At 45.5% G+C, this 27935-nt stretch overlaps 1 protein-coding gene across 1 annotated transcript in view; it reads right to left on the bottom strand.

Annotated features, from left to right (window-relative positions):
• ZMYM2 (zinc finger MYM-type containing 2) overlaps positions 1–27935 on the bottom strand; it is a 581711-nt gene that overhangs the window by 435595 nt on the left and 118181 nt on the right. The window contains exons 6-8 of the mRNA XM_029602506.1: positions 14974–15136; positions 8672–8884; positions 5273–5423 (exon numbers count right to left, since the gene is read on the bottom strand). Of these exons, the coding sequence (XP_029458366.1) occupies positions 5273–5423; positions 8672–8884; positions 14974–15136 (527 nt within the window). The remainder of the gene's footprint in view (positions 1–5272; positions 5424–8671; positions 8885–14973; positions 15137–27935) is intronic.

The following is a 27935-nucleotide window of genomic DNA, read 5'->3' as shown; positions in this document are numbered from 1 at the left end:
CTGAAGGGTTGGGATGCCGCCGCCTGCCCTGATCTTGCGCGGTAAGATCTGGGGATGTCCCCAGACTGATTGGCTTCCGGATGAACAACTCCAGAAGAAGTGGAAACCAGATCTGTGTAGGTCAATGAGAGGCTATGAGGATCATAGTTCCTCTGTCCTCACAAAGCTACAGGAGAGACTAACTAGCAGAATCGGAGGATACACATACAGAAGACCACTGACCCAATGTTGGGCAAAGGCATCCGAGCATGGTTTACCGTCCGACCTGACAGGGAGCATAACCGTCACCTTCCTGTTGCAGGGGGATATAAACAAGTCCACAACCAGGCTTCCCCAAAGGCAGATCGGGTTCCCTACCCCCTGATCCAGAGACCACTCGTGAGATCTAAAGGTACGACTCAGTCTGTCCACTATCGTGTTCTCTGTTCCGGCCAGATACATGGCCCTGAGTACCATCCCATGGGACAAGACCCAGAACCAGATCTAGACCACTTCCTGACACAGGAGGTATGAACCTGTGCCTCCCCTGCTTTTTGACATATCACATAGCAACTTGGTTGTCTGTCTGTATCAGGACAATTTTGCTGGACAGCCGATCTCTGAAAACCCATAGCGAGTACCTGATTCCCTGGAGCTCCCGGAACTTGATTTGACACCAAGCTTCCTGAGTGGACCATAAGCCCTGGGTGCAGAGCCCCTGTACATGAACTCCTCACCCCAGGTGGATGCAACAGCAGTTAGGACAAGTTGGGTAGGGGGATTTTGGAAAGCTATTCCCCATTCCAAATTTGAGAGCCCACTACCAGGACCAAGAGTCCTGGAGAGATGGAGTGACTTCTATGCGAGTCCAGAGGTTCTGCATAGCCTGGCACCACGGTTACCTCAGGGTCCATGGGGCTCTGTGCATGTGTAAGCATTCCAATGGAGTGGCATGGATAGTTGCAGCCATATGGCCCAACAGCCTCAACATGTGCCAAGCTGAAACCTGCTGGCTCAGTTGAATCACTGCCGCTATGGACGCCAAGGTGACTGCCCTGGATCATGGCAGGAAGACTTTTGCCTGAGCCATGTCTAGCAGGGCTTCCATGAAGTCCAATTGAGGTGATGGGCTGAGATGGGACTTCAGATAGTTGATAACGAACCCTAGTGATGCCAATATCAGGATGGTCAAGTGCAAGGACCAATCGGACCCTGCTTAAGAAGTGCTCTTGACCAGCCAATCATCGAAGTAAGGGAAAACATGCACTTTCAGTCTGCCGAGGTGCCCCCCCACCACGGCCAGACATTTTGTAAGGACACACGGTGCAGACGCTAGCCCAAATAGCAACACATTCTACAGGAAATTCTAAGATACTTCCCGTGACTTGGGAAAATCTCGATGAGAGTGTATACGTCCTTTATATCAAGGGAGCATAGCCAGTCCCCTTTTTGTATGAGGAGAATTAGGGTGCCAGAGAAACCATCTTGAACTTTTTTTTTTTTTTTTGAGAAATCTATTCTGAGCTCTTAGGTCTAGGATGGGACAGAGTCCCCTGTTCTTTGGAATTAAAAAGTACTGGGATTAGAATCCCTGCCCTCTTTGCCCTGGAGGGCCAGGCTCAACCACTCTGGTTAAGAGAGCAGAGCGCTCCAGAATCAGTACCTCCTGATGTGCTATTGCCCGCAAAACTGGCATGGGGGCAATTTGGTGTGACACCCAAGAGGTTTAATTGGTATCCTTGCCAGACCATGGCCAAGACCCACTATTCAGAGGTTATACTGGGCCACCGATCCTCAAAGAACCATATCCTGCCCAACATCTCGGGTACAAGTGGCTGGTTCATACTCCCTAGGATCCAATCAAAACCCCATCCCAGGATTTAGCTGGGGAGCTGGCTGGGGCTTGGGAGCTCTGTTGCCTGGGATGGCCTCGAAAGCTCACTCTCTGCGAACAGGAGCAAGGGGGCCAGAGGACAGTACTTCCTCTGACCCTGACTCGGACCTCCTGGCTGAGGAGGGCAGGTCTAAAGTGCTTGCAGAGAGCTGTTGAAGGGTCTCACAGTGATCCTGCAATTGGGCCTCAGCGTCCCTCACCTTATCTCAGAAGATATTCTCTCCTGTGCACTGCAGATGAGCAACTCTCTCCTGTACCTCTGGTCAAAGATATGAGGCCTGCAGCCATGACTTTTTGCAGGAGCCAACTCCTGCTGCAGATACTCTCTCTGCCATCTCAAAATCATGGTAGGTTGAACGAACCTTGTTTTTTCCACACCTCAGGCTCTGACGCATCAATAAGAAGGGGTCTTGCTGCTGCTGAGGCTCTACTTTAGCCAATATTCTCCCGCATCTGCTTCCAAAGGTTGGGAGAATATTGGCTAAAGTAGAGCTGGTAACAGGCAATGAGCAAGGTCCCTTGTAACACTTTCCTCCCAAGTGCATCAACTGCTCCATGATCCTTGCCTGGGGGCACAGAGGCGTGGGTCCGAGAGCACTTGGCCTTCTTGAGAGCAGATTAGACTACTACTGACTGGTGTGACAGCTGATGCTTTTTGAATCCAGTAGCCTGTTGGACGAGGTAAACCCCATCTGCATTCCTATTAACAGGCGGTACTGTGAGGGGGTGCTCCCAGATCCTCAGCAGCAACTCCCTAAAGATCTCAAGCACAGAGAGCCTCCATGATCTCTTTAGGGGCCTTCATGACCTGGAGAGCATACCCCAGGATCATAAGGGGTATCATCTTCCCTGAAATATACATGAGATGGGGCCCTGTTTGCTTGGTCTTCATCCAGAGGCATGGGCATAGGTAGCACCAGTGCAGGCCCCAGCAAAGCTGGACAGGGGGGCTGCAGGCCTCGGCACGTCCTCCTCGGAACCAAACACCATATTGATCAGGGGATGCATCGGTGCCCCACCGGGCATCGTTGGCCTCCCAGGAACTGGCACCAACTGGGTATCACCGATAAGCACATTAAGCCATTCCAGCAGGGTGAGTGCCTACACTAGCGGTGCTGTCGATTCAATAACCTGCAACACCCGCTGGACCCTGCACTCCAGCTCCTCTTCGAAAGTTGCTGATACCAAAACCAACTGGGAGGCAGGAGGGGTGGCCAAATCTTCCTTGGAGCCTGGAGGTGGACTGGCAACAGGCACCTGGATTGGTGGAGACCATCACGGGCTCTCTGCATTGGAGGATGGGCACTCCTCACCACAGGATCACTTTGGGGGCATCACAATATGAGCCAGCGCCTTCCCGAGCCCAGCACTGTGCATCAAGTGTGACCTGTGCCCATGCTTCCTTGGCTTCCCTCTATGCTCAGCCTGGTCTATCCCCTGTGCAGAGGTCAATAACGAACCAGATGTCCTCTACTTGAAATAGACCAACAGGGGCCGGACCCCAGCGCCCTCATCTGCTGACGGCATCAACGGTACCAAAAGTCCCGCCAATGCAGATGCCTCCGTGTCCATCTGTGAGACTCCCAGGTCCATTGGTAAAGTTGCCACCAATACAGATGTCTCTGACTTTCTCAACCCGAAGATCTTCTCATTCTTATCGAGCACTACATCCCTTGGGTGTAGTGCTCGATGTAATGCCCCCAGGAAGAGAACACGCACCTCATGGGGGTCTGTGATGAACATGGTCCTCAGACTCAAACCGGATGAGGCCATGCCGAATAAAAGAAATGGGAAAAACGAGACTGATGGTGGGTGGTCAACACAGGCGGGCACAGAGGCATCGCTGCCATGGGTGGGGACAGGGGGGAACAGAAGCAAAATAAGACTTACCGAACCACCAAAAAAACTGGGGAAACTAGAGGGAACTAAGATGGACCTGGAATCGAATTCACGCGAAAACCTAGCAGAATGGTGAAAAAAGTTTTCAAAGGCAATTTCAAGAGAAATGCTGCAAGGCGAAAGCTCCCTGGAAATAACAAGATTGAAGAGGGACCCCGCGTGGATTAAGGCATGCTGGGCATGCTCAGTCGAAGTTCCAGAAACTTTGACATTCGTTTTCTGTGCCAGGTTCTATCCGATGTCATCACCCATGTAGGACTACCACCATCCTGCTTGTCCTAAGAGAAATTAGGCTATAATTAAACAGTTACAAGTATACAGCACCCTTTAAGAAGCTCTGAATATAAACATTTTTATTGAAAAGCAATTTTCACTCCAACTCTAGATGATATGCTACCAGCTGTCCTCTGGCTCTGAAGTCTACTGGAGAGCAGTTGGTGGTGGTAGGGTCAAGTTGAAGGCTCAAAAGTTACAGGGTGGGCAAAAAGCTCATGATCTTTATTATGGAAATAAACCCCCAACCAAACCTCCCCCCCTCCCAGTTTTTGTTTTTTTAAGTTCCACTGAAACCTGTGTTCCCCAGTTTCTCTTCATATCCTGTAAAGTGCCATTTTCCCTTTCATGTCTTTACTTTTCAACATGTAGAATAGTTTTCTTCTCTACTCAATGCAAACCTGTGCTGCTATCCTATTTTGTCATTCCTTCTAGTCACACCTTAGTTGTCTCCCAGTACTTAAATTCCTTTATTTGCTTCCCTCCCCTTCAAAGAATAAACCGAAAATGACTGTTCATTACTTCAAGTATCTCCTTCCTATTAGAAACAACTTAGTTCCACTAGGAACTTGAGATAACAATGTGCACACTATACAATAAAAATATGTAGACGCTCTAAACCCATTCAAGTTTTTTCATTATAGTAATGAAACTTTCCTTGTAACGTGATGTGTTCAACAATTGAACTATGAGGTTTTTCCATATATGATTTTGGTGTTCGAACACTCTCCATTGATTGACCAACTCAGACTTAATTCTGATTACAGGGTGCCTTGTTCAGTCGAACACAGAGGGGCCATTTCACCAAAGTAAAACGTGGCGTTTCAGCAGTGGCAAAGAAACTCAGCCTCAAAGTTTCAAATGTCATTGTAAAGCCCTCAAACCTCGTTATAACTGAGTTACATAATTAGCTATTTCAAGATAGGACAGTTCAGCTCACCAGATAATCCATTTCCCTAAATGATCGAAGTAAATGGATCCTTTAAGAGTTGTATAAAACTATGCCAAATGCAACTAAAAATACATTTTCCCCTATTTTAAAGACATCTTTAATATGGGATTTTAAAAGTAGATGCAATTTCCAATTCCATAAGATACTGAAATTTCTTATTTAGTTACAGTTAAGCTATCAGGAAACTAAATTTTGCTCAAGGATTTCTTAATGTGATAGAAATGTAAAAATTAAGATATCTGCCACCAATCAAAATGAAAGTCATCTTCACTTACTTTGTGATTTTGCATATTTTGTCTTATGTGTGTTCATGCATGTAGTTGAACAGTATGGCTCCATGTATCCATTGGGTCCTATACATTGAGTCATGTCAAAAAACCTGCACTGAGCTCTGCAACCAGTACAACTTGTTAGCTTGCCATGTTTCTATAATATAAAAGTAAAAAAAAATATATATATATTAGTTATATTCTCTAAATATATGTATGTCCTTCCTCTGTTCTAAAACACTTAGGTTAGGACAACAGTCAATTACAGTGGCAAGATATTAGCTAAACCTCATGCCTGATATTTTAATGCATCAGTGCAATTTTAGTCATTAAATAAACTGAAGATAAAAATATATTGCATTTTCCAAGTTTTAAAGGGCTTGATGCATAAAGATGTAGTTTTCCTACATTAAGAACTCATCTAATTCCATTAACATTCTTCCAGGTAAAAATGCTTTCAATAGAACAATTGGTATATAATGGAACAAATACAAACTTTTTTTTTTCTTTTAATAAAGTAAACCATTAAGTTAATGGGACTTTTTAGAAAATACTCCTAAACTTATAATTAACATATTGCTTTATTTTTCAATTTGTAAATGTTTTAATTTTTAAATATCTTAATTGTACTATAATGCTCTCACTTCATCCTAGGACAATTTTGATTTTTTTCTTTATCTGGGTAAAACAGCTGACAATATAAAATTATACAAATTTTACTAAATCAAAGCCAGATTTAAGCCTGGCAATTTTTAACCTAACATTTGTAAGGACTGAAAACAGATCTACTGTTTGAGTGAAGAAGTTGAAAATTAAGTTTCTCTTGACAGCATTGTTTGAGACAGAAGTTCAGTTCTCCTCTACAATAGATCTAGGCCACACTGCAAGAGTGAAGAATTCAGACCCTCCTCCAGTGTCTGAAAGTTATGCTTCACCCTCAATTTCTAGTGGCTTCATCCTTATAGATTTTCCTTGAAGCTCTGTATCTGGATTTATTGGTTAATCCAAAAAGATAGTTATAGGGCAACTAACTATGGGAAAATACATTTTTTTTAAATGTGTTTCTATGGCCTTAAAAATAGAAACATTTTTAGAAGTTTCAAAGTTTAGAACTCTTATATAGCTGTGTAGTTACTGCTATTAGTCTATTTACATACATAAAAAGGTCAATAATTGGATGACTATGACCAGAACCCTAGAGCTATACTCCCTTGATCAGTCCAGTGCAAAATGAGAAAACTTTCAAATCTAGTCAAAAATGTGTTTAATTTTTAAAAAAATATCACCTACAATTCATTTTATATTAATTCTTAACTGGAGATCACCTGATGATAACGTTTGCCCTCTCAATCAAAAACTTTGCCAAAAACAAAAATCTAGTTCCAGCGTAAAAGGGGGTATGAATAAGTCTTTAAAAATTATCTTAAAAATGACCCTACTATAATACGGAGAAAGAGTATGACAGGATGTGATTTATAAGTTAGCAGCAAGTTCAGATATAAAAAAAAAAGTCAATCCAATGCAATATTAAGGTTTATTTGGAAAATTCCAAAAAGGCACAAATATGGAAGTTAACCCAGTATGATAATATAGCAATAAAATCTTACTACAATATGAATGTAACTGATAAAGTTAACTGGCCACTGGATGTTATCACTATTTCACAAAAGCATAGTTAAAAATAACACTCCTTGAAACAATTAAGAATATTTTATTACAATTACAAATAAATCATTACTATTACAATGCCACCTTTCCCCAAAGTAGTTGATATAAAATTACATGTTTGCTATACTAAGGCTGGCCAGAAAGCTTTGCTCTAAAACAGTCGCCTGAAGCAACCTTAATCTCTTCCCTCAGTAAACAGAGCCATTTATGCTAAATGTTTTGTGAAAACTAGATGAAACAAAGCATATTAAACGTATAAAACTATCATACATCAATGCATTTAATCCCTTAGGCAAAATCATGCTATACAACAAAGGGAAACAGAATACAGTATGATCAAATAGAAAATTACTAACACACATACAATGAATTGTGGAAGTTTAAATTCCCATATAAACAGAAAAAAATGTCAGTGTAACACCTGTGAGAATAATGCAACACCACATGTGAAAATATATAGTAGACATTAGCAGTAACAAATTTAAGGCAAGCAAAACAAATCAAATGTAGAAAAACTAACAGCTAATTCACTATATTCTACAATCTAATATATATGTAAGCCAGTAATGGGGCTTGATTCTACACAGGAGTGTTATATACACCCAAGATCCTGAAGAAAATTTTTGTAAGGCTCAAAATGTCTAATGTATTGCATTCACAGCCTACTTAAAGTTAAAAAGGCTCATCTGCTCTTTTCATTATCTTTCCAGCACTTATGGACCACTACAGGCATTTCCACAATGGATACGTTTTGCCTAGTGAGGTCTGTCCTAAAGCCAAAGAGCATTCCGAGCCATTAGCTCCTTGCTGTCTGGTGTGTCAAGACACTTAATTGGTAGTAAGGAGCTTTCTTGGAATTAACACAAGGGCTCCGTGCCCCATGGATGTCCTGCTGCCAGCTGCTGAAGACGAGATCACACGGAAGCAGAATAGGTTAGTTGAACAGTAATCGGTTATGTGAAAGTCTGAAAGGTTCCACGGGATTCACATACTAGAATGAAAACAAATATACTGTATAAATATAACCCAACGGCTCATGGTACAGTATCAGATGTACAGGTTCTCACTTGCCCAGGCACATACAACATATTTGGCTTATGTAATTAAAATGAAAATGTTTGAGAGAATTTGGATTTCAGGAATGTTAGCCAAAAAAGGACATTAACATCAGAACCATGAAAATGTTCATGCAAATGTTAACAAGGTACTGTTTGCCATACAGCTGAAGGGAAAACTAGGAGTTGCCCTGTTAGCTGAAGTTAGAGGAAATGAGTTACAAATTTTAAAACATTGAGATTCTGGTTTGGCGGCATAACATTGATCATGATAATCAATGTTTTATAGTCATGTCTTGAAAGTCCTTAAATAAAAGCTGAAAAAATAGAAGCTCTCTGGAGATGGGTACCAAACACATGAAGGTATGAGCAAATTCAAGATGAAACTTGATAATGTTGGATACATAAAATATGATGTAGAAAAAAATGACAAACTTCCATTCCTTTTGCCAATGTCAGGAAGCAAATTTGTTTTTATTGGGGGGAGGGGGGTTTCGAGCTCTTATCTTGCCAGAGAATGATTGCCAGAGTGATTTTAATTTCTATGCATTTTTGTGGACCACTGCAGAAACACACCAAGGTATAACTTATGTGGCAACTGACCCTTTGCTCAATCTGAAGAGAGTCCCTCTTGCATACCCACTTTCCCTTTACAAAATTAATTTGCAAATTTAAATTTTACCTGTTTAAATTCATTGACACAGCCTTGGCTGCAGAACCTTTTCTGTTGACCATCAACCATAAGCAAATTGTTTCCAGCTCCTTTGCTAGGAAGGTACTCCCCACACTGCTCACAGCAATTCATTATTAAGCCATTTGCCATTCTGTACCTATTGAAGCAGTGGTCACTGCACAGCTTGTGAGTCATGTTTTTAAAACTAACTTCATGGCGAATCTAAAAAAAAAAAAAAATAAATAAAATTCACTGAGTTAGATACAAACATGAAACTTTCAACAAATTACCATATCCATAAAATAGCTTTTTGAAATATTATAATCCAAGGGTGAGTAAACTTTTTGAACCACAGCTCCATTTCCATTCATGCTACTGGTCAGGGCCACCAAGATGGGTTACTATATTTGTATTTATATACTGTATATTTATATCACTAAAATAGTTTTAATTATCAGAGCAGTGAAGTTAGGCAGACAAACATTTCCCCAAGCTTTTAGAACCCTATATTCCTACCAGGACTTTACGCTCTCAAGATAAGGGTTACTCATCAATTCAGAAAGCCCTTTATAAAGGAAAACAGAAGCCAGGCATTTTCTATAATAGGGTCTATGATCTGGAATTCCAAGCCCAGCACCTTGCGAATTTTAGCTGCTTGTAAGCAGCTAAAAGCATGTTTGTAAGCAGCTAAAAGCATTTTTATTCCAGGAAACCTTCAAGTAGATTTGATCTTTTAAGTGTAATATGCTCAGTCTGTTTCTTGCTTTTATTTTTCAATATTGAGAACTATTTTAAGATTGGATATTTTGTATTTAATTATGTAATTGAAATGTTGTAATCCTCTTTATATGGGTGGTCCGCTATAAATTTTTAAAATAAGTTATCTATGGACAGTGGTTTTCAAAAAGTATTTGACTCCCCTAAAAAGTCAGAGGTATGGATTACAAATGACACATTGCTTCAGACAGTATGTTTATTGCAAATCAGTATCCTCTTAAAGTAAATTTTCAAAGTCAATTCACTTCTCTGCATTTTTTGTAAAAAAAAAAATTTCACTGAAAAATGCTGCTTGCATAAGTATTCAACACCTGTGCTGTGGAAGATACAAGTTTACATAGATGAAAGATACTGCCTCTAAGGAAATTAAAGAGAGTTAGACATGCTCAAGATAGGAAAAGGCTGAAATGGGAAGGAAGTGAAAACAGAGGGTACAGTATCCTGCATCGACCCGGGGACGCCCGTAACCGGACCAATGGACTCTCACGTCCGACGCAGCGAAATAGGAGCGGGGCAGAGGCCGCTGGAGAGAGGAGGAGGGGAAGTTGAGCTCCCCTCTCTCCCAGGCTCAATATCATCTTTTAGCTCCATTGAGAGGACTCCTCCGGCGAACCCCGCGATTACAAGGAGAGCTCTACCCGAGGAGTTTGCATCCCGTGACCGAAGTGCCGACGGTGCAGACCAGGCAGGACCGGGTGAAGCTGTAGCTGTAACCTCGAGCCCGTTAGAGACATCAGGGCTGCCCAGAGTGAAAAGTGGAGAACCGAGGGAAACCATGGGAGCAAACTGAGGTGCATCAACAGTAGAAATCCCTCCCCTGGTAAGACCTATGACTATCTCACTAGAGACGTTGTGGGAGGCTATTAATGATATGAGGAGCTCCATACTTCAACAACTAACTCCTGTAATAATGCAAGTCAAACAACAAGAAGTTAAAATTGAGGCTGTTTCAAATGAATATGTACAAATGGGAAATCAGGTCTCAGTGATTAGGACTGAGTTAAATAAAATTCAACAAAATCAAGTTGTGATATTTAGAGAAAAGAATAGTACTGCGTTAAAGATTGAAAATCTGGAAAACTTGGCAAAAGGCAGAAATCTGCGATTTATTAACTTTCCTCAGTTACCATTAAGATCTCCTAGAGAGGTCTTTATGAATTACCTTAAAGAAATACTTAAGAACTCAGAATCTGCGCTTCCACCAATAACCAAGATATTCTATCTTCCTAAACCGAGAATAATGTGGGGAGAACAAGGAGGAGACGCTGAAATAATACAACCTTTAAGTGATCAACAGTCAATAATTGACTTATCTGCAGTTTTGGAGACATCGGATTCAGAGATGGCCGTTCCAGCAACTCTTACAGTGACTTTGGCACTAGAGACAGACAGGGAATGGCTATTAAAATTAGTTTTGAGGAATATGAATGAAAACGTTTTGGGTTGCAGAATACGTGCCTTCCCAGACGTATCGCGAGAAACTCAGAAAAGGAGAAAGGCTTTTCTGCTGTTAAGACCACAAGTATTATTAATTGGGGGGAAATATTTTTTGAAATTCCCCTGTAAATGTGTTGTCAAATATCTAGAAAACACGTATGTTTTCTTTGATCCCCCGCAATTAACCCAATTTTTAATTGGGAAAACCCCGATAACATCTGTAACTCCTATGGAAACCTGTATAGATTTAGATTCTCCTGGTCCCCCATGAATGGAATAATGTTCGCTGTAATAGCCTGGTGATTCTTTCTGAATATTATATTTGTTTCTTGAGGTTGTGTAATCCACCCCCCCCCTGCTCTTTGGGGACTTGTTAGAGAGAAGGTTGTTAAAAAAAAATTTTTCTTCATATTGTATAACTAAAAGTGGAGTGTTTGTGTAGTACCCTCTCTAAATTTCCTGTTTCAAGTATGATCTTGAATAATTATGTAAAAATTGCATAAATAAAAAAAATAAATAGGAAAAGGCTACAAAATAATACCCAAGTGCTTGAATATCCCAGTGAGCACTGTTTGATCAATTGTAAGGAAGCTGCCTCAAACCACCCAGACACTGCCTAGACAAGACTGTCCCTCAAAGGAGGCTTGTGAGGGAAGCCACAGAGAAGCCAATCACTTTGAAGGAGCTACAGTGTTTAGTGGCTGAGAATGAAGTGGAGATGCACCAGTCAAACTAAGAGCTTTGCATACAACTGGCCTACATGGGCGAAACCATCACTAAAGAAAAACCACATGAAAGCACATCTGGAGCTTACCAGAAAGCATCAAAGTGACACAGCTAAAACATGGGATACGGTTTTGAAGTCAAATGAGAAAAACTGAACTTTTTGGCCAAAATTCAAACACTATGCGTGGTGCAAACCTAACAATGCTCATTCTCAAACACCAATTCCAACAGTAAAGCATGGGGGTGGCAGCATGTTGTGAGGATGCTTTTCCTCAATGGGGACTGGGCATTTTGTTAAAATTGAAAGACTGATGGATGGATGGAACACCATACAGGGAGATATTGCAAGACAACCTGCTTCAGTCTGCTAAAAAAACCAAACTTGGGAGAAATGGTCCCAAGCACAAGGTTAAAGCAACACAGGAGTGGTCGAACCTCAAAAAGGTGAATGTTCTACAATAGCCAAGTCAAAGCCCAGATCTTAATCCAATTGAGAATCTGTGGCACTAATTGAAAACTGCAGTCCAGAAGTGTCATCCAAACAACCTGGAAAAAATCTACCAGGAAGAACGGGGCAAAAAGTCACTAACAAATAATCGGGCCAATTCAGTAAAAGGCACGGGAGAGCCGGCACACAGAAGCAAGTGCCTGCTCTCCCGACTCGCGCCCAAGACCACTCTCCTGGGCGCGCAATTCTGTATGCAAATGAGGGCCCACAGTAAAAAGGAGGTGCTAGGGACACTAGCGTGACCTTAGTGCCTCCTTATTGGCAGAAGCTGCAGCTGTCAGCAGTTTGACAACCAACCCTTAATTTTACCGGTGTCTGTGGTCAAACCCGCCGACAACCACGGGTTTGGAAAATAGATGCTGGCAAAATTTAGCGTCCGTCTTCCAACCCGCTGGCAGATTTGTTTTTTATTTTTGGGGCCTCCGAATTAATATCACTATGATATTAAGTCTGAGGATGTACAGAAAAACAGAAAAACTGCTTTTCTGTACATCCCAGTGCTGGCCGAAATTAACTCCTGCCTTTGGGCAGGCATTAATTTCTGAGAGTAAAATCTGCGGCTTGGCTGCACATTTTACTTTCTGTATTGCGCAGGACTAATAGGCCCATCAACATGCATTTGCATATTGAGGGCGCTACCGTATTAGTTTTGGGGGGGTTGACACATTTTCCATGCACTATTTTACCCCTTATTGTATATATGGGGTAATAATAGCGCGTGGAAAACATGCGTCCGAATGGGGCCTAACTGTGCACTCGGCCTGAGCGCACAATACTGAAATCAGCCTGAATGTGCAAAGCTAGTAGAAACTTACATCAGACTTAAAGCTGTTACTCTAGCAAAAGGTGGTTCTACCAAGTACTATAGCCTAAAGGAGCTGAATACTTATGCAAGCATTTTTTCAGTTTTTAATTTTTACAAAAATTGCAGACTTTGAAAGTTTACTTTAAGAGCATATCAAGTTTGCAACTTTGCGTTTTCGCACATGAAAAACACCTTAATGCATGCGATAGGCACCATAACGCATGGTACAATGCAAATTTTTAAAAGGGGAGGGATTTCTGTAAAAGTGGGCTTGGGGAGGGATTTCTGTAAAAGTGGGCTGGCTTCACACTTAGCCAATACGCACCATATCTCACAGTTTTAACACAAAAATAACTGCACATCTTAATGCAATAGAAAAAGGTGTAATCTCATGCGATATGCCCATAACACAATTTGCGATTTCTTCACAAATTCCGTTTTGGGATTTTTAGGCTGGGAAAGGGCCTGAGATGTGGGAGGAGAGTGGAGGAAGGTCCTGAGATGAGGAAAGAGGGGAGGGGAGAGGAGAGAGAGCGCCTCTGGGAGTGGCACCATAGTAAGCAACTATTTATGCTACTATATGAGGCCCACCTAGTAACTGGAGGTGAGATTTAGGTAGTAGTATAGGGGTTAGGGGCCACTTTTACATGCCATGAGACATACTAACAGAACAGTGCACTCTTGTGAAGATTTGATGTCCTTCGGAGTGAGGAAACACACAAGGATGAGATTTATACAATGTTCTCTCATCCTAGCTTGATGGACTCTCTCTACCTGGGTAACATCAAGCTAGGTTGAAAGAACATTGTAGAAATCCCATTGTTGTGTGAGTTTCCTCACTCCAAAGGACATCAAATTTTCACAAGAGTATTGCTCTGTCCATGTCTCACTCTGCATGTAAAAGTCGATCCAAACCCATACAGTACTACCTAAACCTCACCCTCCAGTTATTAGGTGGGCCTCTTATAGTACCATAAACAGCCAACTACAAGGGCCTTGTAGATTACTCCTGGGGGAATTCTGTGCAAAAACAAAAATGTTAAAATCTGCAGACTTTATATTGGTCAAAATAACAATTTACTAGTCTAAGTAATTACATTTTAAATTAATACAGAAAAAAGTTATTAAAGATGCAGAATTTCCCTAGAAATTCACTGTAAGAGTGTCCCTTCCACTCACTCTCCCTACTCCCCTGGCCACTTTGCCCTCTCAGGCACCTGCCAGTATATCTCTCCCCTCCACCTTTAGGCTCAACCCCTTCCACTCTATTGCCAGTCCCAGAGTTTGACCCCATTCTCAGTACTGCCCCTCACACAGGCTCCCTCTAAATCACATACACACCCTCATACAGACTTCCCTCACTCTCTCACACACACATCCCCTCATACAGAGCCCCTCTTTCTTGCATATACACCCACCTTTCTCTCACACATACATCCTCACACAGGCTACCTATGTCTCTCTCTCACACACCAGTTCACACAGGCTCTGTCTCACACATTCACAATCCCTTCACATAGGCTAGCACCCTCACATACATATGATCCGTTTTTCATACACATGAGCTCCCAATCTCACACACTCACCCCTTCACAATCTCCTCATATAGGCGCCCTCTCTCTAAAACCCACACTCTCTCTCTCACCGGGTCTTCCATCTTCGCTGCGAGCAGAGCACACTCCATTAGTAGCACACGGGGGGCCTTTCATTTCGCCACAAACGGCATGCTAGGGCCTTCATCTTCGCTGCGGAGAGCATCCCTCAGCACATGCGGGACGCGCTCCGTTCGCAGTATGCCGAGGTCTCCTATTTTCTGCACAGATTTTGGCAATTCTGCGCAAATTATGCGCTCCGCAGTAGCGCAGAATTCCCCCAGGACTAGTAGATTAATATATTCACTCAAATTAATTATAGTAGCCTCAACTTTCAGCACATCTACTTTCCCTAGTACCACTATAGAAGAAAAACATATGTACATGACAATTTTAGCACAAGGCAGCACACGTAACACTCATACAACTTAAAGCGTTATGCTGGGGAAAAAAAAGATCCACACACCTCCGTTAGTTTACCACAGATAGTGCATCTTGATTTGTTTAAATTTTTTGAAGAATTCTGTTTATCTTCATAGAAAGACAAGCAAGCTGTACTGCAGAATTCCTGGAACGACTCACTTGAATCCACCTGAGCAACAATGGTACCTTTCATCGTCGTTATATCCCTAAAAAGACAAATTACAATGTCAGATCAGATTTGAATTAGACACATAACCTTCTGTATCCTGTATATATTAGTTTGTTTTGGTTTTTTTTTAAAACAGTACTAAAAGGTAGATCTAATTAAGTAACAATTTTGGTACATTGTTGGCATCTTTCAAATTACTCAAAAAATCCCTGTCAACATGTTTCATACCGATGATATGCAAAAATAAGCAGTACTTTTAATTTACAGTAATTACCTCATGATAAACTGGGTGCAAAAATGAAAAATTAAGTTACCTTGACCATATGAGACCTGTCAAATACCATAGGAAAAAAAAAAACTAGAAAAACCAGGACTGCTCCGGTTAGAATTTTTAAAAAATGTTTAAGTTTTGGAGTATGAAAGTTGTCACTCCATCTCAAGTCTACATTTCAACTATTGCCCAATGAGCAAAGAGAATTTACATAAACTAGTTTTTTGGACAAAAGTATAAAAATCCCTCAAGCTCATTATATATACTGCCCACTTAGACAGCTTGAGAAAGTAATTGTGTCAGAATTTCATTTCATTCTGAAAACCTATTTAAAAAAGTCACTGGTCGGACGTAGGACCTCGCCTAGGGAGTATCCGAGACCTAAAGAAGGGTTCCCAGCATAGACACTAGCAGAACTCTGGAACCTTGGCCTAGACCAGAAGCCTGGGCCCTCACCTAGGCTGATAGAAACCCAACAAAAAGGCAGTAGCCTATGCCAGAGCGTGATCCCGGGGTCTCAGCCTAGGCTCTGGCACAATGTCAGGGCCTAGGCCAAGACCCCAGCAAAAGTCCAGGAAGTTTCAGATGATTTCCCCCCCCAATAGTTATCAAATCCGATGCCAGAAGCCAGCCTCCACGCCTGAACCTCGGCCTAGGCCAGGGCCTGATGCAGCAGACCGGTGGCTGGGTCCAAACAGCAGGGCCTGAGGCCAGACCCAGACGGCTGAGCCTCAGCCCAGGGCCAAGACCTCTGAGCTCCTCTTCAGCGTCTTCTCTCTTTGGCTCTTCTTCACCAACACTGTCCGATGGGGTCACTGCACTGGAGTTAGCTGCCGTACATCAAAATGGCACCCTCCGCTGGGAAAGATGTGTAGTTAATTAACCCCAGCACAACGACCCCAGCGACAGCATCAGTTGGCAAAGAAGAGCCAAAGAAAGATGCCGAAGAGGAGCTCCATGGCCTAGGAGCCAGGCCTAGGTATGGGCCAAAACTCTGGTGTCTGGACACGGCCCTCAAGCCGGGTCATCTGGCATAGGCCCAGGCCCTGACCTACGCCCTGGCATCATGATTCAGCCTCCAGGTCAGGCCACAGTGTCAGGCGAAGGTCTGGGCCTTGACCTAGGCCAAGAGTCAGTTGTCAGAACCCAGCCTCCAAGCTTGGGCCTTGAGTAGGGACTAGGCCGAGGTTGTGGGACCTACCACAGCCTAGGCAAGGCTGAGGCATCAGTGCAGCTGGACCCCTCCTGGACTGCGTAAGTGGGGGCCAGGGAGGATCCTGGCCTCAGCATTTTCCTGGGTGGGAGGGATGGGTGAGTGTGCTAGAGACCATGGCAATTCCAGTTATTTTCTCTTTCCATTTTTTTTTCAATTTATATTTTATTGGATTTACAAAAGAGGAGTCAGAGGTAAATACATGAACATTAAAAATGAGCCTATACAGTATAGAATAGTAGCAAAGATACATTGTGAATCAGGAAAAATATAACTTGTAGCTCCTCTAGTTCCTTCCCTTCTAACCCCCCCCCCCCCCCCAAGACTATCCATGAATCTATCCAGGAACTGATCAAAATATAACAGCAGATTTGCGGTGAGATGCACAACCAGTAATAAAGGAACTGTTAAATGTCTAGTGACTTAAGTTGTTGAATAGAGAGGTTCCGACCAAATGGGTGCAGATGATTTACTTTGTTGTGGAAAGAGTCTGCAGTCCGGATTGTCCTGCTTCCCAATGCAAATATGGTGACCATGTCTCTCGAAACTTTGAAGAGTCACGTACTTCTGCCGTTATGGCAGCCATTTTGCAGAAATAATGTACCTTCTGTTGTACCAATGCTAGATATGGTGTTGTAGCTTGTTTTAGAACCTGGCAATAATGAGCCTTGTAGCAATAAAGACTTGTTGACAAAAAGCTTTGTGTGATTTCTCCAAAGGAATATGGGAGCAATATGAAGCCAGGGTCCAGCAAGCTGTGTAAGCCTAAAATTTGCTCCGTCCATGCGCCACCTGCTGCCAAAGTGGCTTAATTTTATCACAAAGCCACCACGTATGCAGAAATGTTCCTGAATGGCCACACGCTCTCCAGCATTTATCACTCACATGGGCGCATCCGAGATGTAGAGTGTGTGGTGTGAGATACCACCTGGTAATAAGCTTGTAACAGTTCTCTTGTAAGGTAGCAGACACAGAACAGCTATGGGCAGCAGTGTAAATTAGTGTCCAATCATCGAGACTGATAGCCTGGCCCAAACCCCGTTCCCATTTCAATACATGATTAAATGGCTGATTTTCAGTGCCCAGTAACAAGTAATACAGTTTAGAAATCCTCCCTTTCTTACTGTCAGCATCCTCACAGATGTTCTAAAACTGTTTTGCCCAGCGCTAGGGAGTTAGAGATGGAGGGTGTCCTCAAAAAATGAATAATCTGGCATCCTGCTAGAAAGTCCTGTTGTGGTAGCTGATATATAAGCTGTAGGTCTGGCCAAGGCATAAGGGAACCCCCTCTGCGTAAGAGTTCCACCCGGCATATACCTTTCTGAATCCAACTGCGGAACGATCTATTGCTCTGACCCGCTGGAAAGTGAGTGTTATGGTAAAGATTTGTGGAGTAATAAGTTCTAGCTCCCACGAGCTGCACTTTCCATTTGGCCCAAATTTTCAGGGTGGTTTCTAAGGCCTGGGTCTGTTTCCCCAGTGAGGGCCAGGTGTCCCGCGGTTGCCAAAAGATCACTGTCAGAGGAATCCCTCAAATTGCACCCATTGCTTCACATACAGTTTCCAATGGATATCAATAATGGCAGCTGCGTAGTAGCATTCTAAATTAGGCACACCCAGTCCCCCCCCTGTTCTTAGGTTGATGAAGGACCCTTCTGGCAATCTGTTGTGGTCGCCTCCGCCATATAAAGTCAAATAAAATTTGCCAGGAACATAATATGGCATTGCTAATATATGGGTAAGATGTTAAATATAAGAAACGGGGTAAATGTAGAGATTACTTACCTGATAATCTCGTTTTCCTTAGTGTATGCAGATGGACTCAAAACAAGTGGGTATAGTGTGCTCGTGCTAGCAGTTGGAGACAGATCTGACGTCAGCACGGGGTACATATACCCCCGCAGGAAGTGCAGCAACTCAGTAATCTTCCTTGCAAAAGCTTTATGGATATATGTGTGACTGACCGATCGATTAAACAGGATTACCCTGACCAATTGATAGTAGCTGGAGACCGCCAGTGTTCTCAGCCGGAAGGCGTCGACACCCAGCAGGGTGGATGCCCTGTATAAGAAAACATGGCTTACCGTGAGTTGGCGAATCCCCATATATACCGGCAGCCGGGCGGGATGCTGAGTCCATCCGCATACACTAAGGAAAACGAGATTATCAGGTAAGTAATCTCTACATTTCCTAGCATGTAGCAGATGGACTCAAAACAAGTGGGATGTACAAAAGCTACTCCCGGACTGGGCTGGAGGCTGCCCGAGGTCCGTTTAGGATTGCCCTCGCAAATGCTGTGTCCTCCCTGGCCTGGACGTCCAGATGGTAGAATCTGGAGAAGGTATGTAGGGAGGACCACGTTGCCGCTCTGCATATCTCTGCAGGCGACAGCATCCTAGTTTCTGCCCAAGAGGCCGCTTGCGCTCTGGTAGAATGAGCCTTGACCTGTAGAGGCAGTGGTTTTCCTGCCTCTACGTAGGCCGCCTTGATAACTTCTTTGATCCAGCGGGTGATGGTTGGCCGTGAGGCCGCTTCCCCTTGCTTCTTCCCGCTGTGAAGGACGAACAGGTGGTCCGTCTTTCGTACTGCTTCTGACATTTCCAAGTATCTGGACAGCATCCTGCCGATGTCGAGATGGCGCAGTATTTGACCTTCTTCTGACTTCTTCAAACCGTCCGTGGTTGGCAAGGATATGGTTTGGATGAGGTGGAAGTGTGAGACTACTTTGGGTAAGAAGGAAGGAACCGTGCGAAGATGGATAACCTCTGGAGTGATTCTGAGAAAACGGATCACGGCAGGACAGTGCTTGTAGCTCTGAGATGCGGCGTGCTGAACACACAGCCAACAAGAACACCATCTTCAAGGTTAACAACCGGAGAGACAGGCCTCGAAGGGGCCTGAAGGCTGGTCCCGCTAGAAATTACAACAATAGGTTGAGGTTCCACAGGGGCACTGGCCACTTCAGTGGCGGGCGAATGTGTTTGACTCCTTTCGGGAAACGTGAGACGTCTGGGTGTGTGGCGTTGGTGTTGCCGTCCCTCCTGGGACCGTAGCAAGACACCGCTGCCACCTGAACCTTGATGGAGTTGAGGGATAGACCCTTCTGAAGTCCATCTTGCAGGAAATCCAAAACGATAGGGATTTTTGCAGCATGTGGATTGGTGCTGTGTCGCACCAGGCTTCAAATACTCTCCAGATCCTTATATATGTTAGTGATGTGGAGAACTTGCGTGCTCGGAGGAGTGTATTTTTACCAGCTCCGAGTATCCCCTTTTCTTCAGTCTAGCCCTCTCAATGGCCAGACCATAAGAGAGAATTGAGCCAGATCCTCGTGGAGGATGGGACCTTGCCGCAGCAGGTCCCTGTGTGGAGGCAGGGGTAATGGATTCCCTGCCAGTAGACTTCTCATGTCTGCGTACCAGGGTCTTCTTGGCCAGTCCAGGGCCACTAGAAGAACTAGGCCTCTGTGCCGCCGAATCTTGTGTATAATGGCGCCCAGCAGGGGCCATGGAGGAAGGGCATATAGCAGGATCCCCTGAGGCCATGGCTGTACCAGGGCATTGATCCCCTGGGATAGAGGATCCCGCCTGCGGCTGAAATATCTGGGTACTTGAGCGTTGGACCTGTCCGCTAGTAGGTCCATGCCCGGCGTCCCCCACTGGTCCACAATCATCTGGAAAGCTGTGGGAGACAGCTGCCATTCCCCCGGATTTAGGCTCTCTCTGCTGAGGAAGTCTGCCGTGGTGTTGTCCTTACCGGCGATGTGGACGGCGGAGATGTCCTGGAGATTTGCTTCCGCCCAAGTCATCAGGGGGGCTATTTCTATAGATACCTGTCGGCTTCTGGTTCGCCTTGACGGTTGATGTATGCCACTGTGGTGGCGTTGTCCGACATCACTCTAACCGCTCTGTTTCGGAGTCTGTGGGTAAATCGCAGGCAAGCTAGCCTGACCGCCCGTGCCTCTAGTCGGTTGATGTTCCACCCCGACTCTTCTCTGTTCCACCGCCCTTGGGCGGTGAGTTCCTCGCAGTGTGCTCCCCATCCGTTCAGGCTGGCATCTGTAGTGAGCAGGGTCCAGGTTGGCGAGGACATTCTTAACCCCCGGCTCATGTGGCCGGCTGCAACCACCACCGTATCTGATTCCGCACTCTGGCTGGTAGAGGTAGGTGTACGGTGTAGTTCTGTGATCGTGGGCTCCACTGAGATAGGAGGGCGCGTTGTAATGGTCTCATATGAGCCCGCGCCCATGGTATCACCTCCAGAGTGGATGCCATAAGGCCGAGGACCTGTAGGTAATCCCAAGCTGTGGGCCGGGTGGTGCTCAGCAGGGCCTGCAGACAATTCCGGAGCTTTGCTCTCCTCTTGGATGTCAGACTGACCTTGTCTTCCTGGGTGTCAAATCGGACTCTTAGGTATTCCAGTGACTGAGAAGGCTGCAGGGAACTCTTGTTCAAGTTTACTACCCATCCTAGGCTTTCCAGAAGAGCTATAACTGTTGGTTGCCTGGTGGCTCTCCTCCTGTGACTTTGCCCTGATCAGCCAATCGTCCAGGTAGGGATGGACGAGAATTCTTTCCTTCCTGAGTGCCGCCGCCACTACTACTATGACTTTGGTAAAGATCCGCGGCGCAGTAGCTAACCCAAAGGGTAAAGCTCAGAACTGGAAGTGTTGGCTCAGGACTTTGAAGCGTAAATAGCGCTGGTGATCCCGATGGATTGGGATATGCAAGTAGGCTTCCGACAGATCTAGGGATGTGAGAAACTCCCCTGGCTGTACTGCATTCTTCACAGACCACAGAGTTTCCATGCGAAAGCTGGGGACCCGTAGGTGTCGGTTGACTGACTTGAGGTCCAGGACGGGCCTGAAAGTGCCCTCCTTCTTGGGTACTATGAAATAAATGGAATAATGCCCAGAATTTCTCCCCCCTGCAGGCACTGGGATTATGGCTTTTAGGGACAGGAGCCTCCGCAAGGTAACTTCTAGTGCCGCCTTCTTGAGGGGTGAACAAGGGGATTCCCCAAACTTGTCCGGTGGGAGCCGAAGAAAATCCAGGTAATACCCTTCTCGGATGATGGCGAGGACCCACTGGTCCAAGGTAATGTCGACCCACCTGCGGTAGAAGAGGGTTAGCCTGCCCCCTATGGCTGCTACCCCCGGATGGGTGGGCTGATTGTCATTGCGAATTGCGGCCGGGACCAGAACCCGAGCCGGTTCTCCTCTTGTTGTGCTTAGCCCGAAAGGGCTGGTTCCTGGCCTGAGAACGAGGTGCTTATTAGCGAGTCCTGTAAGGGTTGAAGCGCTGAGAGTTTCTACCTCTAGATGGCCTAGAAAAAGAACGCTGGCTCCTCCTCGACCTGTCTTCTGGTAGATGGGGTAATGGAGAGGCGCCCCATTTATTGGCCAGTTTCTCGAGATCGCTGCTGAACAGTAGGGAACCCTTAAAGGGCATTCTTGTGAGGCGTGTTTTGGAGGAAGAGTCGGCCGCCCAATTACGTAGCCAAAGCTGCCTCCTGGCTGCCACTGAGGATGACACTCCCTTGGCTGCCGTACGGACTAGGTCGGAGGCTGCGTCAGTGAGGAACGAGAGAGCTGATTCCATGTCTTCTCCCGGGGTGTTGTTCCTAGCTTGTGGTAAACAGGAACGCGTCACCACGGTGCAGCAGGTCGCGATTCGTAGGGACATGGCTGCCACCTCGAAGGCTTGTTTCAAAATGGCGTCCATGCGCCGGTCATGTGTATCCTTGAGGGCCGCTCCCCCCTCCACTGGAATGGTGGTGCGCTTCACAATTGCGCTAACTATGGCGTCTACCTTGGGGCACGCCAGCAGCTCGTTGGACGCCGGGTCCAGAGGGTACATGCCTGACAAGGCCCGACCCCCTTTGAATGAGGCCTCCGGTGCATTCCATTCCAGATCGATTAGCTGCTGTGCTGCTTGTAGGAGGGCAAAATGGTGAGCCGTTTGGCGCAGGCCCTCTAACAGGGGGTTCATTTTAGGGTCCCCTGGGGTGTCCTGGCCCAGAATAGCCAGTTCTGATAGGCATTGTGAGACCAGGCCTGAAAGATCCTCTTTCCGAAAGAAGCGTCTCATGGTCCGATATGGTTCTATCTCCGAGGGAAGTTCTCCCTCCTCGGGGGGCTCCTCATCTTCCTCGGAGCAATCCGAATCCCCATAAGTGGGGCTTCCGGGTGGGCGAGTGGCCGTGCCTAGGTCTCGAGGGTCCAGGGGCCGGATCATCTGGAACTGAGACCCATTCGAGGAGCAGACTGCATCTGGACAAAGGCGTGGATCCCCTTGAATAATTCCACCCAGGAAAGCGAAGCCGGATCTGGCCTTAGGGGCACCAGGTCTCTCGGTTTCCCTGGCTGCTCACCGCGGCCTGCTAAGTCTGGAGTGTTCCCTGAGGAACCGCTGGGCTGGGACCGGTCCTGGCCTGGAACTCCCATGGCATCCTCACATTGGGCACATTGTGTGTCTGCTTCCTCGCTCTGTGTGGCTGTGAGGTTGCATGCTGAGCAAAGGCTTAGAGCTCTTATGCCCGATTCTGGAGGTGCCGGCTCTGCAGACGTATGGGCTCTCCTATGCTCCATTTCGTCTGTTATTTCCTCCCAACCGGAGTATGTGCTGTGCAATATGTGTCGCCTACTAATATGCGCTTAGCCGCATGCGCCTATGAACGGGCGTCTTATGAATGTGCGCCTACCGACGTGCGTCTATAGGCCTGTGCCTATCGGCGTGCGCCTATCCTAGCAGCGTGCGCTTAGCCACGTGTGCCTATCTCAGCGTGCATCCAGCAACGTGCATCTAGGTGGCGAAGATGAGTAGGCAGGCAAAAAATGGTGACCTCCTTGGCGGGCTGCCAAGTAGGCAGGCCCCGCAAATCCTCACTACCTCGGAGACCACAGTAAAGATTTACGCCTTACCTTGTCTTCGGCGCTTCCCGGCTGCGACCCGGGCGGTCTCCGGCTGCAGGGGGAGAGGGTGAATACCGCCACCGCCACGCTCGAGGAAGTGCACCCGCTGCCTCTAGGCCGCGCCCGAACTCGTCTCGCTCGGGGGCCAAGTCCTCGCCGGGACCGAGGCTGCCTCTATGCTGCGCCCGAGCCTCTCTCACTCGGGGGCTAGGTCCCTGCCGCGAGTCAGCCACCGGACCGAGGCTCCTACCTCCGAGGGACCACGGAAGTCAGCTCGGGAACCTCGACTGGGGGAGGGACCGAATGGTATCACCGCAGGAGTGCGGGGCTCGTCTTCAGGTAGGTTTCTTCTATGAATTTAGTCGTTTAGAATTTGGAAACACGCTCAGCGAGCGTGAGGTAGCTCCAAACTGCTTTGGAGACGGAAATTACTGAATTGATGCACTTTCTGCGGGGGTATATGTACCCGTGCTGACGTCAGATCCGTCTCCAACTGCTAGCACGAGCACACTATACCCACTTGTTTTGAGTCCATCTGCCACACGCTAGGAAAACATTCATTTTTACTATGGCCACTCGGTCTAGCCAGGGGAAATTCTCCCGATCCCATTTTTGTATGTCATGTTTCACTGTTTCTACAAGAGGAATATAATTAAGGTGAAATAACTGCCGAACATCTGGTCTGATATGTGCACCAAGGTATTTATGGGATTTATGTGCTATTTTAAATGGATAAAGCTGTTGAACCATCTGGATTATTGACGGATCCGCGGATACGTTCAACAACTCAGTTTTATCCAGGTTAATTTTAAAACCTGATACGCTGCTAAAAGCTCATTTTTCTTCCGTAACTCCTTGTAAGGAACTAAGGAAGTTTGTGAGGGTCAGAAGAATATCATCTGCGAATAGGGACAGTTTAAGACTTAAAGAGCCAAAGGTAATACCCTTTATTTGATCTGATGTACAAATTCTGACAGTAAATGGCTCTAGAAAAAGGGCAAATAGGAGAGGGGACAAAGGACAACCCTGTCACGTCCCTCTTTGCACAGGAAAAGGGTCCCCATAACCTCCGTTAGCTTTAATTCTGGCAACCGGATTGTGGTAGAGGCACCTTATCCAACCTAAAAATCTAGACCCAAATTGCATCTTTTCTAATGTGGCGAATAAAAAATCCCAATGAACAAGGTCAAAGGCCATTTCGGCGTCCACAGCTAGGAGAATCAAAGGTACACCTTCATTTTTAGCCCACCAAAGAATATCAGTTACTTTTCTCACATTGTCTGCCGCCTTGTGCTGCGGTATGAAGCCAACCTGATCTTTATGGACCAATTGTGGTAGGATGGCATTTAATTTACTAGCTAAAACTTTAGCAAAAAGCTTGAGATCAATATTTAAGAGGGAAATAGGGCGGTATGATCCACACAGTGGGATCCCTCCTTGGCTTCGCAATAAAAGTAATTCCAGCAACATTAGAGTGAATAGGTAAATGAACATTCTCCTTTAAGCTATTAAAAAATTCCACCAATGGCTCTACCAGCTGTGCTTGACAGTGTTTATAACCACCCCCCGTAAACCCGTCAAGCCCAGGGGATTTTCCCACTTTTACGTCTTATTGCGGTCTAGACTTCCACCGCTGTTATTGGCGCATCTAAGAATTGTTGTTGGAGGGATGTTAAAGCTGGTAGTGATAGTGGCAAAAGATAATGCTCTATAGCCTCCTGAGAGAACATTTAGGTCCTTGCTATAAAGCGTGGTGTAGAATTGTGTGAAACACTGCCGAATATCCTGACTAGAAGTTTGTATATTCCCCTGCTTATCCTTGATTTTGGCAATATTGTTAAGCATCATTCGTTGCTTCAATTTTCTGGCTAAGGTCCGGCCCGCTTTATTATTACCCTCACTCTCAAAGTATTGTTTAGTTCTATCCAAAGCATATGCAATTTGTGTCGAGTCTAATATGTTTAGTTCTGAGTGAGCAGCCTGCAACGCTTGTAATGTAGAACCCAGCATGGACCTAGAATGTTGGTGTGTTAGAGAATTGATGACATGGAGCGATTCAGTTCGCCTTTTTTCCCATTGCTTTCTCAGTGCAGCTGAGAGTGCAATGAGAAGGCCCCGTATCACCAGCTTAGAACACTCCCAGATTGAACTGGCCTCTGACACGGACCCGCTGTTTAATGTGAAGTAATCTTGTAATGCGGCTTGGACGAGGCTGTCTACGTTTTTCAGGAGGTCTTCCCTGAGGTGCCAAAAGTGGGTACCTGAATCATGGTCAGATATTTATCATAGCCCAGACCACGTAATAATGCCAATACCTACGTCCTCGATTAAGTTTTGTAGACTTATCAAGGAGAAGAAAATCAATCCTCGAGTAGGTATCGTGGGGATTAGAGTAGAATGTGTACGTCCTCTCAGTGGGGTGATGCTGCCTCCAGATATCCACCATACTTCATTTGCTCATAAGGTGATATAGCTCGGAGGTAGCTTTCCATCCCCCTGCATTGCGGTAATTAGAGGTGTCTATCCTAGGATTCCTCACTAGATTATGATCCCCTCCCCATATGATGTCTCCTTCCGCAAAGTTAGTTAACACCTCATTCACTGATTGCAGAAAAAGATTCTGACCAGAGTTTGGGGCGTATAGATTAACTATAGTAATAGGTTTTTTATCAATTTGGATTTTTAAGAGCTGGAAACGGCCCATAGGGTCTGGGAAATGAGATTTAAATGCAAATGTCACCCGTTGAGCTATTAAGATACCAACCCCAGCATACTTAGAATTTTTTGAGCTAGCCGCCAGAAATACGGTAGAGAAACTTCTGAAATGTAAAAGATGCTTGTGGCGTTTACACATGAGTTTCTTGTATTAACGCAATATCTACGTGTTGATGCATTAAGTCTCTATTGAGGGACTGCCTTTTTGCATAAGAGTTAAGGCCCTTCACATTAAGGGACCAAATTTTTAAAGCCATATCTCTTCCCAGTAAGTCCAAAGTAAATGCCTCCCCTTATGATTGGAAAAATGACAGTCCCCACCATAGGACACTCATAAATCTCGTCTGTTCCCTGGTAATGTGCTCATGGATAGAAATTCCCCCCTCCCCCTCATTCCCCAGATCATATGTATCCCCAACCTGGATACCTCCCATCTTAGGTGTCAGTCTCCAGCGGGAGAGCTACCTTACCCACGGCAATTCAATATTCATACCATTGAAAGTTCTCAGTCCCAAATCCAAAAGCTGAGTCTTATAAAGTTGTCGACACTGAAGCTGCAGCTATTAAGGATGATTAAGGATATTCAGTAACCAGAACCACTGGGTGTCCCATCTTTAGCGGTCAGGTGGAAGTTGAGCAGCTCGGGGTGTTCCCTTCTGGCGCCCTGGACAGCGATTGTTACCCACTCGCTGCCATCGTGGTGTGTCAAGAGCTCTGCTCGTTTTCATCTGATGGCTTGGAACGATTTCAGGTAGCAGCAAATTAGCTTTGCGAAAAGCGTCCCTTGCTTCTGCCAGGTCTTCAACACGGTGTGTGATTCCGTTAACCATGCTGAAGGGAAAGTTCCACCTGTAGCGTATGTTGTTTTCTATTAATACTGTCGTTGCAGGCCTCAGCTCAAAACGCTTTCGCAGCGTAGTTGCTGCAAGATTATAGATATAGATCTTGTCGTCCCATAGCCACTCTCTCTTTTCTGGAAGCAGTGTAGATGAGAGAATTTTCTTGAAAAGTTTGTAGACAGGGCAGGATATCCCAAGGCCTCTCAGATGTGCGCGGTCCTTGCACCCCGTGTGCTCTATGTGAAAGGCTGCTGGGCTTGGCTCGTTATCTGTGTCCACCCTCCAGGGACCCGCCAAAAGAAAATTGAAGATTTTTATGACCACTTCCGTGCAGTCTTCATATGCTGGTAGTTCTGGGATCCCCCGTATGCAAATATTGTTGCGCCGGGATCTATTTTCAAGTTTCTCCACTTTTTCAAATAATTTCATGTCTGCCTGGGTCTGTGTCGTGTCGGCCATTTTGTTAACCACCACTTCATGGTGTTCAACTCTAATATCTAGGTCATCCACGCGATGTCCTACCGCTAACTCCTCTCTGACCTCTGTGATGGATTGCAGGAGCTCCTGTTTATGCTGTTTAAGGTCCTTCCTAAGTCGATGAACCACTCCCGCAGTTCAGCGCAGGTAGTCAGGTCCGAGAGTGATGCAGGTGCCGCGAGATCTAAATCCAGGTCCGAGGCTTCGGTCGCAGCCTGCTCCGTCACCGGGGCCCTCGAGTATTTTAGTATATGAGAATTGCGCTAGATCCGGATTTTTTCTTTTGGAAGCCATCGCGGCACTTTAGCTTACAAATTGCCTGTCTGTGCAGCGTTTCTGCTGTCTGGATGAGTATGATTCGAGCTGATTATAAGCGATGCCGTGGGGAGCTCTCGCATTAGGCAGCCAT

Source organism: Rhinatrema bivittatum, chromosome 5 (assembly GCF_901001135.1).
Source record: "Rhinatrema bivittatum chromosome 5, aRhiBiv1.1, whole genome shotgun sequence".
NCBI classification, from domain to species: domain Eukaryota; kingdom Metazoa; phylum Chordata; class Amphibia; order Gymnophiona; family Rhinatrematidae; genus Rhinatrema; species Rhinatrema bivittatum.
The sequence above is the reverse complement of the archived record's forward strand: the minus strand, read 5'-3'. Positions and strand labels throughout refer to the sequence as shown.